Below are 13788 nucleotides of genomic sequence, written 5' to 3' on the forward strand. Positions count from 1 at the left end.
GGAGACTAATGACGAGTCAATAGAATGCTCATTTCGATCTTTGGAGTTTGTAAATGCGGTATTTGTTCCTGAAGGGAGTAAAATTTTGGTGCCAAAATTATCCAAAACTACAAATATGGGTTTACAGTTGTTGGTGGGAAAAGGAGCTTTAACCGGAAGAGGGCTAGGGAGATATCTTCAAGGGAGAACTGAGGTTCCAGTGCTGGAAGAAAAGCAAGATAATTTTGGCTTAGGATACAAGACAGATAGAGGACAGAGAAGGAATGAGATAGAGAAAATGCAGGAAATGAGAAGGGCGCGTTTAAATGGGGAGGAAGCTAAGTGGGAGCCAATGATAATTCCTCACATATCCAAAACTTTCGTATCTGGAGGAGTCATTCATCAGGAGAGAAGGAAATCGGTTGAGGAAAGCATCGAAGAGATGTTGGGAAATATACACATTAATTCCATTCATGAGCATGGGAATGAAGAGAGAAGTTGGCTAGACATTCGTCCTTATGAGCCTGGGAGTGTTCTAGACAATTGGACCGCGGAAGAAATACCTAAAGTCTTTAGAACTATCTTAGAGTAATATTCCGAACAAACTTGTTGTTTTAGCCTAGAAATAATAAGAATTCTTTTGTGAAATAGGTTTATGTTTAAACGTCATTATTTTAATAAGATACATTTTTGCAATTGTTTCGAGTAAATATTCTTTCATTCTTTTCATACAAGTAAATATATTCTTTCATTGCACAAATAATTGTACATAAATTCATACATTATTTTGTAACCATCTTAGGTCCTTGTGTGTCAACGACGTGAATGACGCCGCTACGAACTCAGAGTGCCCTTTTGAACGAAACGTGTGTTTAGAGGGATCGCACAACTTTAAAGGTGACGAAGATAGTGGTTTATCTTTGGACTTGTTGAGGATGGTAGAACAAGAGGAAAAAAAAATCCTGCCCTACAAAGAATCAGTAGAAATTGTGAGCTTGGAAGAAGGAAAAGAGGTGAAAATTGGAACTGGGATCTCCGCAGAGACAAGACGAGGCCTCATTGAGTTGTTCCAAGAATTCAAAGATGTCTTCGCATGGTCCTACCAAGATATGCCCGGATTGAGTGCTGACATTGTAATGCATCGCCTACCTATAAAAGAGGATTGCAAACCAGTTCAACAGAAGCTCAGACGAATCAAGTCTAATATTGTGCTCAAAATAAAAGAGGAGGTTAAGAAACAATTTGATGCTGGGTTTTTACAAGAGGTCAAATATTCTGAGTGGGTAGCCAATATCGTCTCAGTCCCTAAAAAAGATGGAAAAGTACGAATGTACGGAGATTACAGGGATTTGAACAAAGCAAGCCCAAAGGACAACTTTCCATTGCCACATATTGATACTCTGGTGGATAATACGGTAGGATTTTCGCTGTTTTCTTTTATGGATGGGTTCTCAGGATATAATCAGATAAAGATGCATCTAGAAGATATGGGAAAGACTACGTTCATTACTTTATGGGGAACATTTTCCTATAAGGTGATGCCATTCGGATTAAAGAATGCGGGAGCAACATATTAGAGGGCCATGGTAGCCTTGTTTCATGATATGATGCATAAAGAAATTGAAGTATATGTTGATGATATGATTGCCAAATCCAGAGCAGAGGAGGAATATGTGTAGGTCTTGAGAAGATTTTTCTTAAGATTAAGGAAATTTCAACTCAAGCTTAATCCGACAAAATGCACTTTTGGAGCCAGGTCAGGAAAGCTGTTAGGCTTCATAGTCAACGAAAAGGGAATTGAGATTGATCTAGACAAAGTCAAGGCAATACGAGATTTATCACCACCACGTACCCAGAAAGAAGTTCGAGGTTTCTTGGGAAGACTGAATTACATTGCTCGGTTCATTTCACAGTTGACCGAGAAATGTGATCCCATATTTCGCGTTTTGAAGAAACATAATCCTGATGTCTGGAATGAAGAATGTCAGAAAGCCTTTGAAAAGATAAACCAATACTTATCTAATACCCCAGTTCTGTCACCACCCATCCCAGATAGACCCTTGATTTTGTATTTAACGGTGTTTAACAACTCCATGGGATGCGTGCTGGGTCAACATGATGCGACTGGAAAGAAGGAAAAGGTGATTTACCATCTCAGCAAGAAATTCACTAATTGTGAGATGAGATATTCGCCTATCGAAAAATTGTGTTGCGCCCTGATTTGGACGACCAAGAGGTTGAGGCAATACTTACTCTATCATACGACTTGGCTAATTTCAAAATTAGACCCTTTAAAGTATATGATGGAGTCAACAGTATTGAATGGAAGAATGGCTAGATGGAAAATCTTGCTCTCTGAGTTTGATATCGTATATGTAAGTCAGAAGGCCATCAAAGGAAGTGTGATAGTAGATTTCTTGGCTAGCAGGGCTCTAGAAGATTATGAGCGTCTGGACTTTGATTTCCCGAATGAAGATTTGATGTATGTGGCAAATGCTGAAGAGGATCCCTAAGAGAATCATTCTTAGAGATTAAACTTTGACGGAGCATCGAATGCATTAGGCAATGGGATTGGGGCAGTTCTGCTGTCTCCGAATGGAGATTATCATCCTTTCACTAGTAAATTAGACTTTGATTGCACTAATAACATGGCTGAGTATGAAGCTTGCATCATGGGTATACGGGCAACCATAGAGCGAAAAATCAAGACATTAGAGGTGTACGAAGACCCAGCATTGGTAATATACCAACTAAGAGGGGAATGGGAGACAAGAGACCCTAAATTGATCCGTTATCGAAGATTGGTTTTGGAATTGATCGAAGAGTTTGACAACATTACCTTCTGTTATCTCCCACGGGAAGAAAATCAGATGGCTAATGCTCTTGCTGTTTTAGCTTCCATGATTAAAGTGAATCAGTTAGAGGACATGAAGCCCATTCAAATTAGTATTTATGAGATCCCAACCCACTATTACAGCATTGAAGAAGTGGAGAATAATAATAGTCCTTGGTACCAAGATATTTTTCTATATGCTAAGAATCGCAAATATCCTGATCAGGCAACGGAGAATGATAAGAGGACATTGAGAAGACTAGCTATTGAATATGTCTTAGATGGGGAGATCCTATACAAAAGGGGAAAGGATCGAGTACTTTTAAGATGCGTGGATGCTGTAGAGGCTAAGAAAATTTTAGAAAAAGCCCATGAGGGTGTTTGTGGAACGCACGCTAATAGATTCACCATGGCTAGACAGATTATGAGATTCGGGTATTACTAGTCCATTATGGAAGGAGATTGCATCAATCATACCAAGAAATGCCATAACTGCCAAATCTATGGGGATAAAATGCACGCGCCTCCTTCTCCTATTCATGTTATGACTTCTCCATGGCCATTTTCCATGTGGGGTATGGACGTCATCGGACCAATATCACCAAAGGCTTCTAATGGACATCGTTTCATTTTATGGTTATTGACTACTTCACTAAGTGGGTAGAGGCAGCCTCATATGCTAATGTCATGAAGTCAGCAGTCAGTAAGCTTTTGAAGAAAGAGATCATATGTCGATATGGAATGCCTGAAAGGATCATATCTGACAATGTGCTGAATTTGAATAACAGCACAATAGCAGAAGTCTGTGAACTGTTCAATATCAGACACCATAATTCTTCACCGTATCGTCCAAAAATGAATGGTGCAGTAGAGGCGGCCAACAAAAATATTAAGAAGATTGTGGCAAAAATGGCTGAAACTTACAATGATTGGCATGAGAAGTTACCATTCGCTCTTTTGGCTTACCGGACATCTGTTAGGACTTCTACTGGGGCAACACATTTCTCGTAGGTTTATGGAATGGAGGCAGTTTTACCCATTGAGGTTGAAATTCCTTCCCTCTGAGTTTTGGCCGAGTTAAAATTGGATGAGGCTGAATGGATCCAATCTCGGTATGATCAATTGAACCTGATTGAAGAGAAAAGATTAAAAGCCATTCGTCATGGCCAAATGTATCAAAAGCGAATGATGCGAGCTTATAATAAGAATGTTCGTCCTAGAGAATTTCATGAAGGGGATTTGGTTTTGAAAAAGATCCTCCCTTTACAAAAGGATTTTAGAGGGAAATGGATGCCAAACTGGGAAGGACCTTATGTTGTGAAAAAGGCTTTTTCTGGAGGCGCTTTGGTTTTGAGTGAAATGGATGGCAAGAATCTTCCGAATCCTGTAAATTCAGATTCGGTTAAGAAATATTTCACTTGAAGCAAGAGAGGAATCAAAGTGAAAACCCACAAAGGCGCTCTGATTTCCAAAAAAAAAAGGGAGTGGCCAAGGTGAAAACCCGAAAAGGGCACCTTGAGACCAAAGGGGTTTGAGTTGAAAACCCGAAAAGGACGGCTCAAACATTGTCAGATTAGGGTATATGGTGATCTTGTTTCACTTAAGTCAACAAGGATATATGACGTCTTGAGGCATTGACAGAGTACTGTGGATCCCCTAAACACATGTTAAATTCAGAATGGTTCTTGGCTTGTACGAAAAAGTTCAAGCGGTGATATCCAAAGCACCTAGTCTTCATATTATTTGTACCAAGTTTGTTGGTTCTTGTAAATACTTCATTCTTTGCTGTTCTTGAATACTTTTTTCTTTTCAAGACACTTACTATCAATAAATTCCTGAATTAATTCATTTCTTACTCAGTATTTTTTATCTTTGCGCAAGCATGTCGCATTAGAATAATGATTGATGGACTAATAAACTTTCACAAAAGAAGTTTGGTATATTACTCTGGAAATTTCTAAATAAATTAGTAACCTGAAACAGGACTATTGTTTAAAACACCCCGAGTTCAAAAGATAAAGAGCCTAAGAAGGAAAAAGTCTAAACTAAGACTGATTTTTCGGATTTGGTTGTCCAAATAGTGAATGAGACAACAATTGATGGGGTAGGAAGAAGTCCCCTATGGAAAGAAAGTTCCTCATTTAGGCATAAGCATTTGATAAAGGCACCTTGAGAGAGTGGTGTAGACAAATTTCATAATCTGTATCCTTGAATTACGATAGGAGAAGACTAAGAAGAGTCAAATTTTCCTACTCTTAAGTCGCGGTGGAGGGAATATGGTACAAATTCTGCGTCTTACAGGGGTAAGGTTTGAAATGCACAATAGCGGGTAATTTGATTAAGTATTTCTTCGGAGATATCAGCCAAGCAAAAGGTGTCCGCGACAAAACCTTAATAAACTTTGAGAAATGATAATTCTTGAAAAATGACATTCTGCATTCATTCATGCATGCCTAGATGGGATCATCGAATTTATTTTGATCATAAAATCCTAATCACTAGGCATAATTAAGTTCATAGATTTTTACAGGTCATGAGAACAGATTAGTGGCAGGGATCTTATCACCCCGAAGTTGCAGTGGAGCGGATCAAAATCTCAGATCTTATCTTTCTGAAGTTGCAGAGAGCAGATCGCATCTAGTCTTATTTCCCTGAAGTTGCAGTGGAGCAGACTAAGTAAGCAAGTCTTATCATCCTGAAGTTGCAGTGAGGCAGACTGAAGATGGAAAATCTTATACCCCTGAAGTTATAGTGGAACAGATTAAAGCCGACAATCCTATCTCCCTGAAATTGCAGTGGAGAGGATTAAAATCTCAGATCTTATCTCTCTGAAGTTGCAGAGAGCAGATCGAAGATGGCAGATTTTACCTCCCTGTGGTTACAGTGGAGTACATTGAAGCCAGTAATTCTACTTCCCTGGGCAACAGTGGAATAGATTGAAGATTTGAGATCTTATCTAAGTAGTAGTGGAATAGATCGAAGATGGTGGATTTTACCTCCCTGTGGTTACAGTGGAGTACATTGAAGCCAATAATCCTATCTCCCTGGTCAACAGTGGAATAGATTATCTTCTTGAAGTTGCAGTGGAGTAGATTAAAGACAACAATCCTATCTCGCTGAAGTTGCAGTGGGTGGATTAAAACCTTAGATCTTATCTCTCTGAAGTTGCAGAGAGCAGATCGCATCTAGTCATATCTCTCTGAAGTTGCAGTGGAGCAGACTAAATAAACAACGCCTGATACCCCTAAAGATGCAGTAGGAGGGAATGAGGCTACCCAAAGACGAAGAGTACCAAAGTCCAGCATGACCGGGCAAAATTGGGCATTTTTAAAAATCTTTGCTCCTTTCCCGTTACAAGATAACGAGCAAAGAGGGGCAGCTGTAACACCCAATTATTGCCTGGTCCAGTAAAAAATAGAAACAGTCCATATTGCCCGATTACAAACGGGCTACAAGGCCCAGACCAAAACAAAGCGGTGGCCCAAATTTCAATGGCCCAAAACAGATGAAACCCTAGGGTTTCTAATCTTCAACAGCGCCGCAAGCCAAGCCTCGCCCCCGAATCTCTGTGATTTTCACCTGCAAGGAAACCAACAACATATGGAAAGAAAATCATGGATTTGCAAATCAAAGATATAACCAGATTTTTTTCTTTCTTTGATTCATTATTATCATGGCTATAAAAGGCCATCGAACATACTGTAATGGGGGCCGACTTTCGAAATCAATAAAAAACCCTATTTTCACAGCACAAACTCAGAAACAAACGAATCAAGGTTGTTATTTGCAGCTTTTATTTATTGTTGTATTTATTTTTTTGTCATTATATACATACGAATAAGATAAATAGAGGAAAAGAAAAGACACAACGCGGATGGCTAAGGGTGTCGTCCCCGATGAAAGACGACCGGAAGCCGAAAGGTCTCAGTGCTTTTAGGGGTACTTTCGTTGGTGTTTTGTGAGATTTAAGCCTAGATTTGGGCAAAGGAGGTCGAGAGGGCTAAAAGGGAAAATTTTTCCTTTTTTCGGCCACCGCGTACGGTGGTGCCGGTGCCGGAGATCAGCGACCGGCGCGGTGGCCGATGAAGGGCCGATGACTGACCAACCGGAGGCCGGTGCCGGAGGATGAGAGCTTTTCTTTAAGGATTTTTTTGAAGGAATTGAGAAATGAAATTTTTTTTAAATTTTTTTGGCTTAAATAGCCGATTGAAAACGGCGTCGTATTGAAAGGAGGATCCGCCCGTCGACTCGACCCGGACCCAGGGATTCGCGTGTTTTTCATACGGAGGGACAAATTGCATTTTTGGCCCCTCCGCCGTTTAAGTATATTCAATTAGGTTCTTTTTTGTTTTTAAATTCATTCTTTTATTCATTTTAAAATTCAATTCGATCCTAATTGGATGACGCCGTTTAGGGAAATAGGGAAAATCTCCCTTCCGGTCCCTCCATGTAATATGCGCGTTCAATTTAGTCCTTCAGTCTCCATTTATTTACAGATTTGCCTCATAATTTTTATTTACAGTTCAAATTAGTTTTTTTCTTTATTTTTAATTAATTAGTTTTTTTATTCTTTTTCATATTTAATTTTTTTTAAAATATATGTATATATTTTTTACATACGCATGCTTATTTTTGTATTATAATATAATTACTATTATTTTATTTTTATTTATATGTAATTATTTTTTATAATCTATATGTATATATTTATTTTAGTATATATGTATGTATACATATTAATATTTTTAACCAATTTTTATTTATTTATATATATGAATATATTTATTTTTTAAAAAAAATGCAAATATATGTTTTTTTAATATACTTTATAGTTTATATTTTTTCCTTTATTTTCATAAATGAATCATGCATGTATAAGTTTCATAGCCCAAGATTCCATATGTAAATTATGTGTATGACTTTTAATTTCAATGTATATATTATATGCCATTTATTCTTTATGTTTTGTTTATGTTCTTCATTCGATTATTAATTCATGTTTTCGTTTACATGTTAAAAAGATTTTTTTATTTTGATCATTTATTTGATATTTTGTATGTGATTATTTTTATTATGTATATTGATTTTATTTATTCATTTATTTATATTATTTCTATGCCACTGTGATATTTACTATTGCATTATTTAATATAGCATCACATCATTTTTTTTACTCGATTTCAAACTTTTCAAAATTGAGATAATGCTTGTATTTAGGATTTTCAAGGAGATTGAGCCCTAACGTATTGGGTTACGATTTTCTTCGTTAAATCTAACAATCGAGCATTTCTCTTTAATAAAAAATAATAAAGAACTCATTATTGGGAATTCAACACATTGTGTCCTAACGTATTGGATGTGACGCATTGATTTCTCGAAATGAATATTTTAAAAAATAATAAAGGAAATATTCCAAGTTTGAGATTCTAAAGGAATTGTGCCCTAACGTATTGGGCCGCAATTTCTTAAATCTTGAATAAATGGATATTCTTTTAAATTTTTATTACACTAGTATTTTGGCCTAATTCATTTTTGGGGAAAATTAGAATGTCGTGCCCTAACGTATTGGGTATGGTATTTTCTTTCTCTTAAAAGATAAAGGTTTTAATACGTAACGTTTTTAAGTTTTTGCTAAGGATTATATTTCTTCAAATTTTCGACATTAAGACATTAATTAATTAACTAGGTACCGATTTTGGGCGTACGAGGGTGCTAATCCTTCCTCGTACGTAACTGACTCCCGGATCCGTTTTTCTAAAACTCGTAGACCAAAGCCGTTTTTTTAGGTGATCCAATCACACCTCAGTAAAAGATTGGTGGCGACTCCCAATTTTAACTTTCATTTTTTTTTAAAAAAAAGTCGACAACCTAAAATTTTTATTTTTCAAAAAATGGTTTCGACATGTATAAACTACGAATATATTAACCAATTATATTTAATCATTAATGCATATATATAAACTATTAATATATTATATATGATATGATATAATATAGCATTCTATAATATAATATGAAGAGCACAGGGACTTAGAGCATATTTCAACCATAATAATAAACAATAATATTTAATATTTAATATATTATGTACTACTATTTTAGTATGTGATATATTATTACATAATGTAATAATATATTTCAAAACTATTAATACATTTATATATATGTATATATAACTATGAGTTAGACCCAAAATCAAAATCAAATTTACCAATCGATTTGTTTGAATTGGCTCAATTTGATTGTTTAACTTGGTTTTAATGTTAGCCGTTAGTCAACTAACGGTCACATCAATATGTCCCTTAAAAATAGATAAATTTGACAAAAAAAATAAATGTTAGAGATTAAAGTGCTCCAAAAAAAAAAGATAAAGAGCCAAAGTGAGCAAACAATCAAACGTTAGGGGCTATTTTTAGTAGTATGTCTATAATAATATAGTAGTAATTATTACTAAAACTTTAATACATATACATATATTACTATGATATATTATATATTTGAATAAAAGATATAGTATTACATAATATTATAATCTTTAATCATTAATGCACATATATAAATTATTAATATGTTATGTATTATACGATATAATATAGCATTATACAATATAGTAGTAGGGCCAACTTTCAAATGTATAAAGAACTTAGGGACTTAGAGCATATTTCAACTAAGATAATAATAAACAATAATATATAATGATAATTAATATATTATGTATTACTATTGCAATATGTGATATATTATTACATAATGTAATATTATATTTTGAAACTATTAGTACTTATATATAACAATTCATTAATCCGAAGTAAAAATCGAATTTACCAACTGATTTATGTGAATTGGATCAATTGATAGATTATATACTATTGCATAATATAATAATATATTATATGGGAAGGGATCCATAAATAGTTTTACACCATTTTGTATCTTTTTGTACAATTAATATTTTAACAATTTAATCGAAGAATTTAACAATATAGTTGTACTTGCCATGCATGTAAATTTTCAAGCCGATCCAATATATCTATCATATGGATATAAAATACTACATATATATATTAATATTTATTGAACGATTGAAATTTTTTAAATAAAAAAATTGTTATAAAATTTTAATTTATATTAAATTTGTCATGTATGATCTATATGAATGAAATATAAAATGTGAAGATTGGATCGATAAAATATTAATCGAGAATGTAAAACTATTTTAATTTTACATCGATGTAAATGGATCCCTCCCTATGATATATAAGTATTCCTAAAAGTACTAATACATATATAATATGATAGGAGATAACTTTCGTATATCATTTCCATTAAGGATTTAATGGAGGGTGACAAAAACAGAATCAATTCGAAAACATTTATTATGAAATTAAAAGTTCTGTAGTTTGAATATCAAAATAAAAATACGCTAATAGTTAAGGGACTAATAATAGAATTTACTCTTAATTAAAAATAGCGCATGGTCGTGGCTTTGACATTGCAATTCAATCCTAAAATTTCTTAGCTGGAACATTATTATTGGTTGATCACAGCAACTCTTATTGACCTTTCTCTTCATTGTCCCATACACCAAACTCACTCCCAGTTATCGGCGCGTCTTTTCCACCGTTTGACTCTGACAACTACGAGTCTACGACTAGCTATCAAACCCAGCAAACATATTGAAGTTAAAAATAAAGAAAAAAACAGAGAAAGGAAGCGAAAAAAGTCCTTTTTTTCTGGGTTTTGTTCGCCTTTAACAATGAACAAAGGCATGGTTTTTGGCGGTCGTGCGGCGTGTTTTCTGCCTATAATCTTGGTACTATGTTTAACGAGGAACAGTAATATATTACCGGTTGCTGAAGCTATATGGTTAACGATTCCAAGTTCAGGAACCAAGTGTGTTTCCGAGGAGATCCAGAGCAACGTTGTCGTTTTAGGTGATTATTATGTGATCGATGAAAACAACCCTGATCATATCCCCACCATCTCTGCCCGGGTAATTCTTTTACCTTTTCAACCAAATTCTCCATCTGGGTTTATCTGAGTTCTTCATTTTTCTTTTTACAATTTCAATACTTGTAGTTTAATGGGTTTGCAACTTTTGACGTTCTTCATCTGAAATTTTTGTTGTTGAAGCTTTTACTGGTTTAGTTGATCAGTGATTATGTTGCTACTTTTTATGTTTTGTTGATACAAGGTTTGAGTTTGGTGATCTGACGCGGTTCACACTGTGTGTCGAGAATTTATTGGGAAGATGATTTGGAGAGTTTGGAGAGTGTGGCCGGATTTGGGTAGAGTATCGGCCTTGTATTCAGCACCTGCCTCTTCCTGGAGATGGAGGAGAGAGCTTATATAGAGGAATTTGAGTGCTATTAGTAGAGCATTGGAGTGCTCTACTAGGGTGTGATTGTGTTGAGTAGTAGAGTCAGCAGTAGAGTCTTGAGCGATTCTATGAAATGTGTTTGGGGGAGCTTTTGAGTGGACTCTAATGCGACTTGGTGGTGGCACCCATGAATGGCGTGTGCGGGTTTGGCGAGCCTCTCTGGGCGAGGGGTTAGGTATAACAATGTTCGATTTTAATGTCATATATCTTGGCTTAGCCTTACTATGGGTATGATTTTGTATCCTTTTGCAAGTGTCGAGGATGTCTAGAATCTGTATTTATGGGGCAAGTCATATCCAAGGGTAAGCCTTTGCTTAATCTTCCTTTTTAAATATGAATGGGAGTTCTTTTTGGCTAAGGTCAGAATTTACCCTTTGATACTTTAGGATCCTTCAATGGATCCGTATGAATATTGGCAGAATAAGTTCTTTTCTTCAGTTTAAATTATAAGTATATATTTTTAATCCTATATGCAGTTAGCTGATCCATGAACATGGGGATAAGATATGTGCCTTCAGGTCCTAGGCCACCCCTCAAGGGAAGTCTTAGGTGCTTCTTTTTGTTTCTTAATCTGCAGAAGAACTATCCTTTCTGTTTGATGGAAAAGTCTTGAGGGTGGAAAAAAATAAAATTGTTTGGTTACCTTGGTATTGTTGAAGAATCCCTTTAACTTCGAGGAATTGTAAAAGTAAAATTAATTGGTCATTGAGGCTACTTTTGCATTTGATACTCTTTGTGTTCGGGTTGACAACTATGACAACTATCTGTAGCTCAGCCGAAACCAAATTAGATGAGGTCATCTACATGGAATTTTCTTCCTACTATCCTCGAATGATTGATATTATTGAGTTTGAAATGAACTACAAGCAGTAAGATATCTTTCAATAAGTTCAGATTCAGGTACTTAGAGAAAAATGAAGAGTTGGAGCGATATTGAGATCATTGATTTTAATTTTTATATGTTTTGGAATTTATCAGGGAAACTCATTCCAACTATCAATAGTTTTAACATGGTGATGCACATATCGAATTAGTAATTTACTTTCAAACTTACAACACCTTATATCTTGTTCTTTAGGTAACATCCCCTTTTGGGAACAATCTTCACCACAATGAAAATGCAACTCATGGTCAGTTTGCATTTACAACCAGTGAGTCAGGCAATTATCTAGCTTGTTTCTGGAAGGATGGCAGTCACCAAAAGGATTCCGAACTAACTTTGGGAGTTGACTGGAAAACCGGAATTGCTGCCAAGGATTGGGAATCAGTTGCAAAGAAAGAGAAAATAGAGGTGAGATCCTTGATGTCCTTTCAGTTGAAGTTTCACATGGGACTTAAATCTCCATACCCATCCAAATTTCTTATGCATTATTATATTGCTTTCCATAGGGTGTTGAACTTGTTCTTAGGAGACTTCAAGGAATAGTGGAAACCATTCGCGGTAACCTAATCTATCTCAGAGACAGGTACTCTTCTTATCACACCTAAACTGTAGTTCAAGGTGTGAACATTATAGTGAAAACCCAAATCACAATTTATCGAAATAGCTTGAAATAAAAGCCTTAAGAAACTCAATGCTTAAAGGATCTGTTCATAGGTTCACAAGGTTTATACATCTTTATAGTATGAACATATTCAAATTAAGAAAATGTTAAAATAACATTTGCCTTTCTTTCCTGGATATCTTACAGAGAAGCAGATATGAGAGAAGTAAGTGAAGCAACAAATGCTAGAGTGGCATGGTTCAGTATCATGTCCCTTGGTGTCTGCATCGCGGTTTCGGTTTTGCAGATATGGTATTTGAAGCGTTACTTTGTAAAGAAGAAGCTCATCTAGATTATATACACAAGTAGTTTGTGAAGCAAAGTTAAAAATGTCTTTGAAGAACTAGAAAAAGGAAAGATAGAAGAATTCACTTAATTCTTGCTGTACCATTGGCTTCCTTTCATTTCCTGCTGATTTGGGAATGAAGATTGGTGATGGTTTATTGTTCAATGGTCATATGAAAGTCTTCTTTTTTAAATCTAATTTATGGCACTTCCATTATGTATGTTGATGAGTGACAAGTGAAAAGAACAAATTAGTGGATAGTTTCAATTATCTCTAATCTTATCTATCCATTAGGTGAGGGATATTACCAGCAGTCCTGAGTGGGAGAAGGCATACCAATATGAGATACCTATTTTAGCTAAAGAACTCTCTGATGGCACCGAGGTTAGCCCCTTTTAGTTTTTTTTCTCTCTGGTTCGGCTGCATTAGTGCCTGGAAACTTGTATTATGGATGATTTTCTCTTTTTACTAGTTGGTTTGGTTAGCAATTTTACCAAAAATATCTTATATTATTGATTACCCCTTCTAGACCACACACCTCTTTAACATCCAACACATCTTTGATAACCTCAATCTTAGCTTTAGGAGGTTGCTGCACTTGGTCTGAAATTTCAGCTACATTGCTATCAAAACCCTCAAAAGAATACAATTCAAGAATATTAAAAATTGGGTTGATATGCAAATCAGAAGGCAACTTGATCGCATAAGTATTGGAGCTTATTTTGTTCAGCACCTTACAAGCCCTAACTTTTTTTTGACTTCAACT

General features: G+C 35.3%; 1 protein-coding gene across 1 annotated transcript; it reads left to right on the forward strand.

Annotated features, from left to right (window-relative positions):
- Positions 1-10400: 10400 nt before the first annotated feature.
- Positions 10401-13242, forward strand: LOC107901402 (transmembrane emp24 domain-containing protein p24delta5). The gene is made up of 4 exons (XM_016827394.2): positions 10401-10805; positions 12271-12483; positions 12582-12658; positions 12884-13242. The coding sequence occupies exons 1-4, from the start codon at positions 10569-10571 to the stop codon at positions 13026-13028; spliced, it is 672 nt and encodes a 223-aa protein (XP_016682883.1). The 5' UTR covers positions 10401-10568; the 3' UTR covers positions 13029-13242.
- Positions 13243-13788: the final 546 nt, after the last annotated feature.

The sequence above is a fragment of the Gossypium hirsutum genome, chromosome D06 (genome assembly GCF_007990345.1).
Source record: "Gossypium hirsutum isolate 1008001.06 chromosome D06, Gossypium_hirsutum_v2.1, whole genome shotgun sequence".
Lineage (NCBI taxonomy): Eukaryota > Viridiplantae > Streptophyta > Magnoliopsida > Malvales > Malvaceae > Gossypium > Gossypium hirsutum.

Excerpts from the sequence above, each read along its gene's own strand:
- LOC107901402 (XM_016827394.2), top strand. The coding sequence starts at position 10,569 with ATGAACAAAGGCATGGTTTTTGGCGGTCGTGCGGCGTGTTTTCTGCCT. Across the intron at positions 10,806-12,270 it reads TCCCCACCATCTCTGCCCGG|GTAACATCCCCTTTTGGGAA; the intron begins GTAATTCTTTTA and ends CTTGTTCTTTAG. Across the intron at positions 12,659-12,883 it reads CTAATCTATCTCAGAGACAG|AGAAGCAGATATGAGAGAAG; the intron begins GTACTCTTCTTA and ends GATATCTTACAG.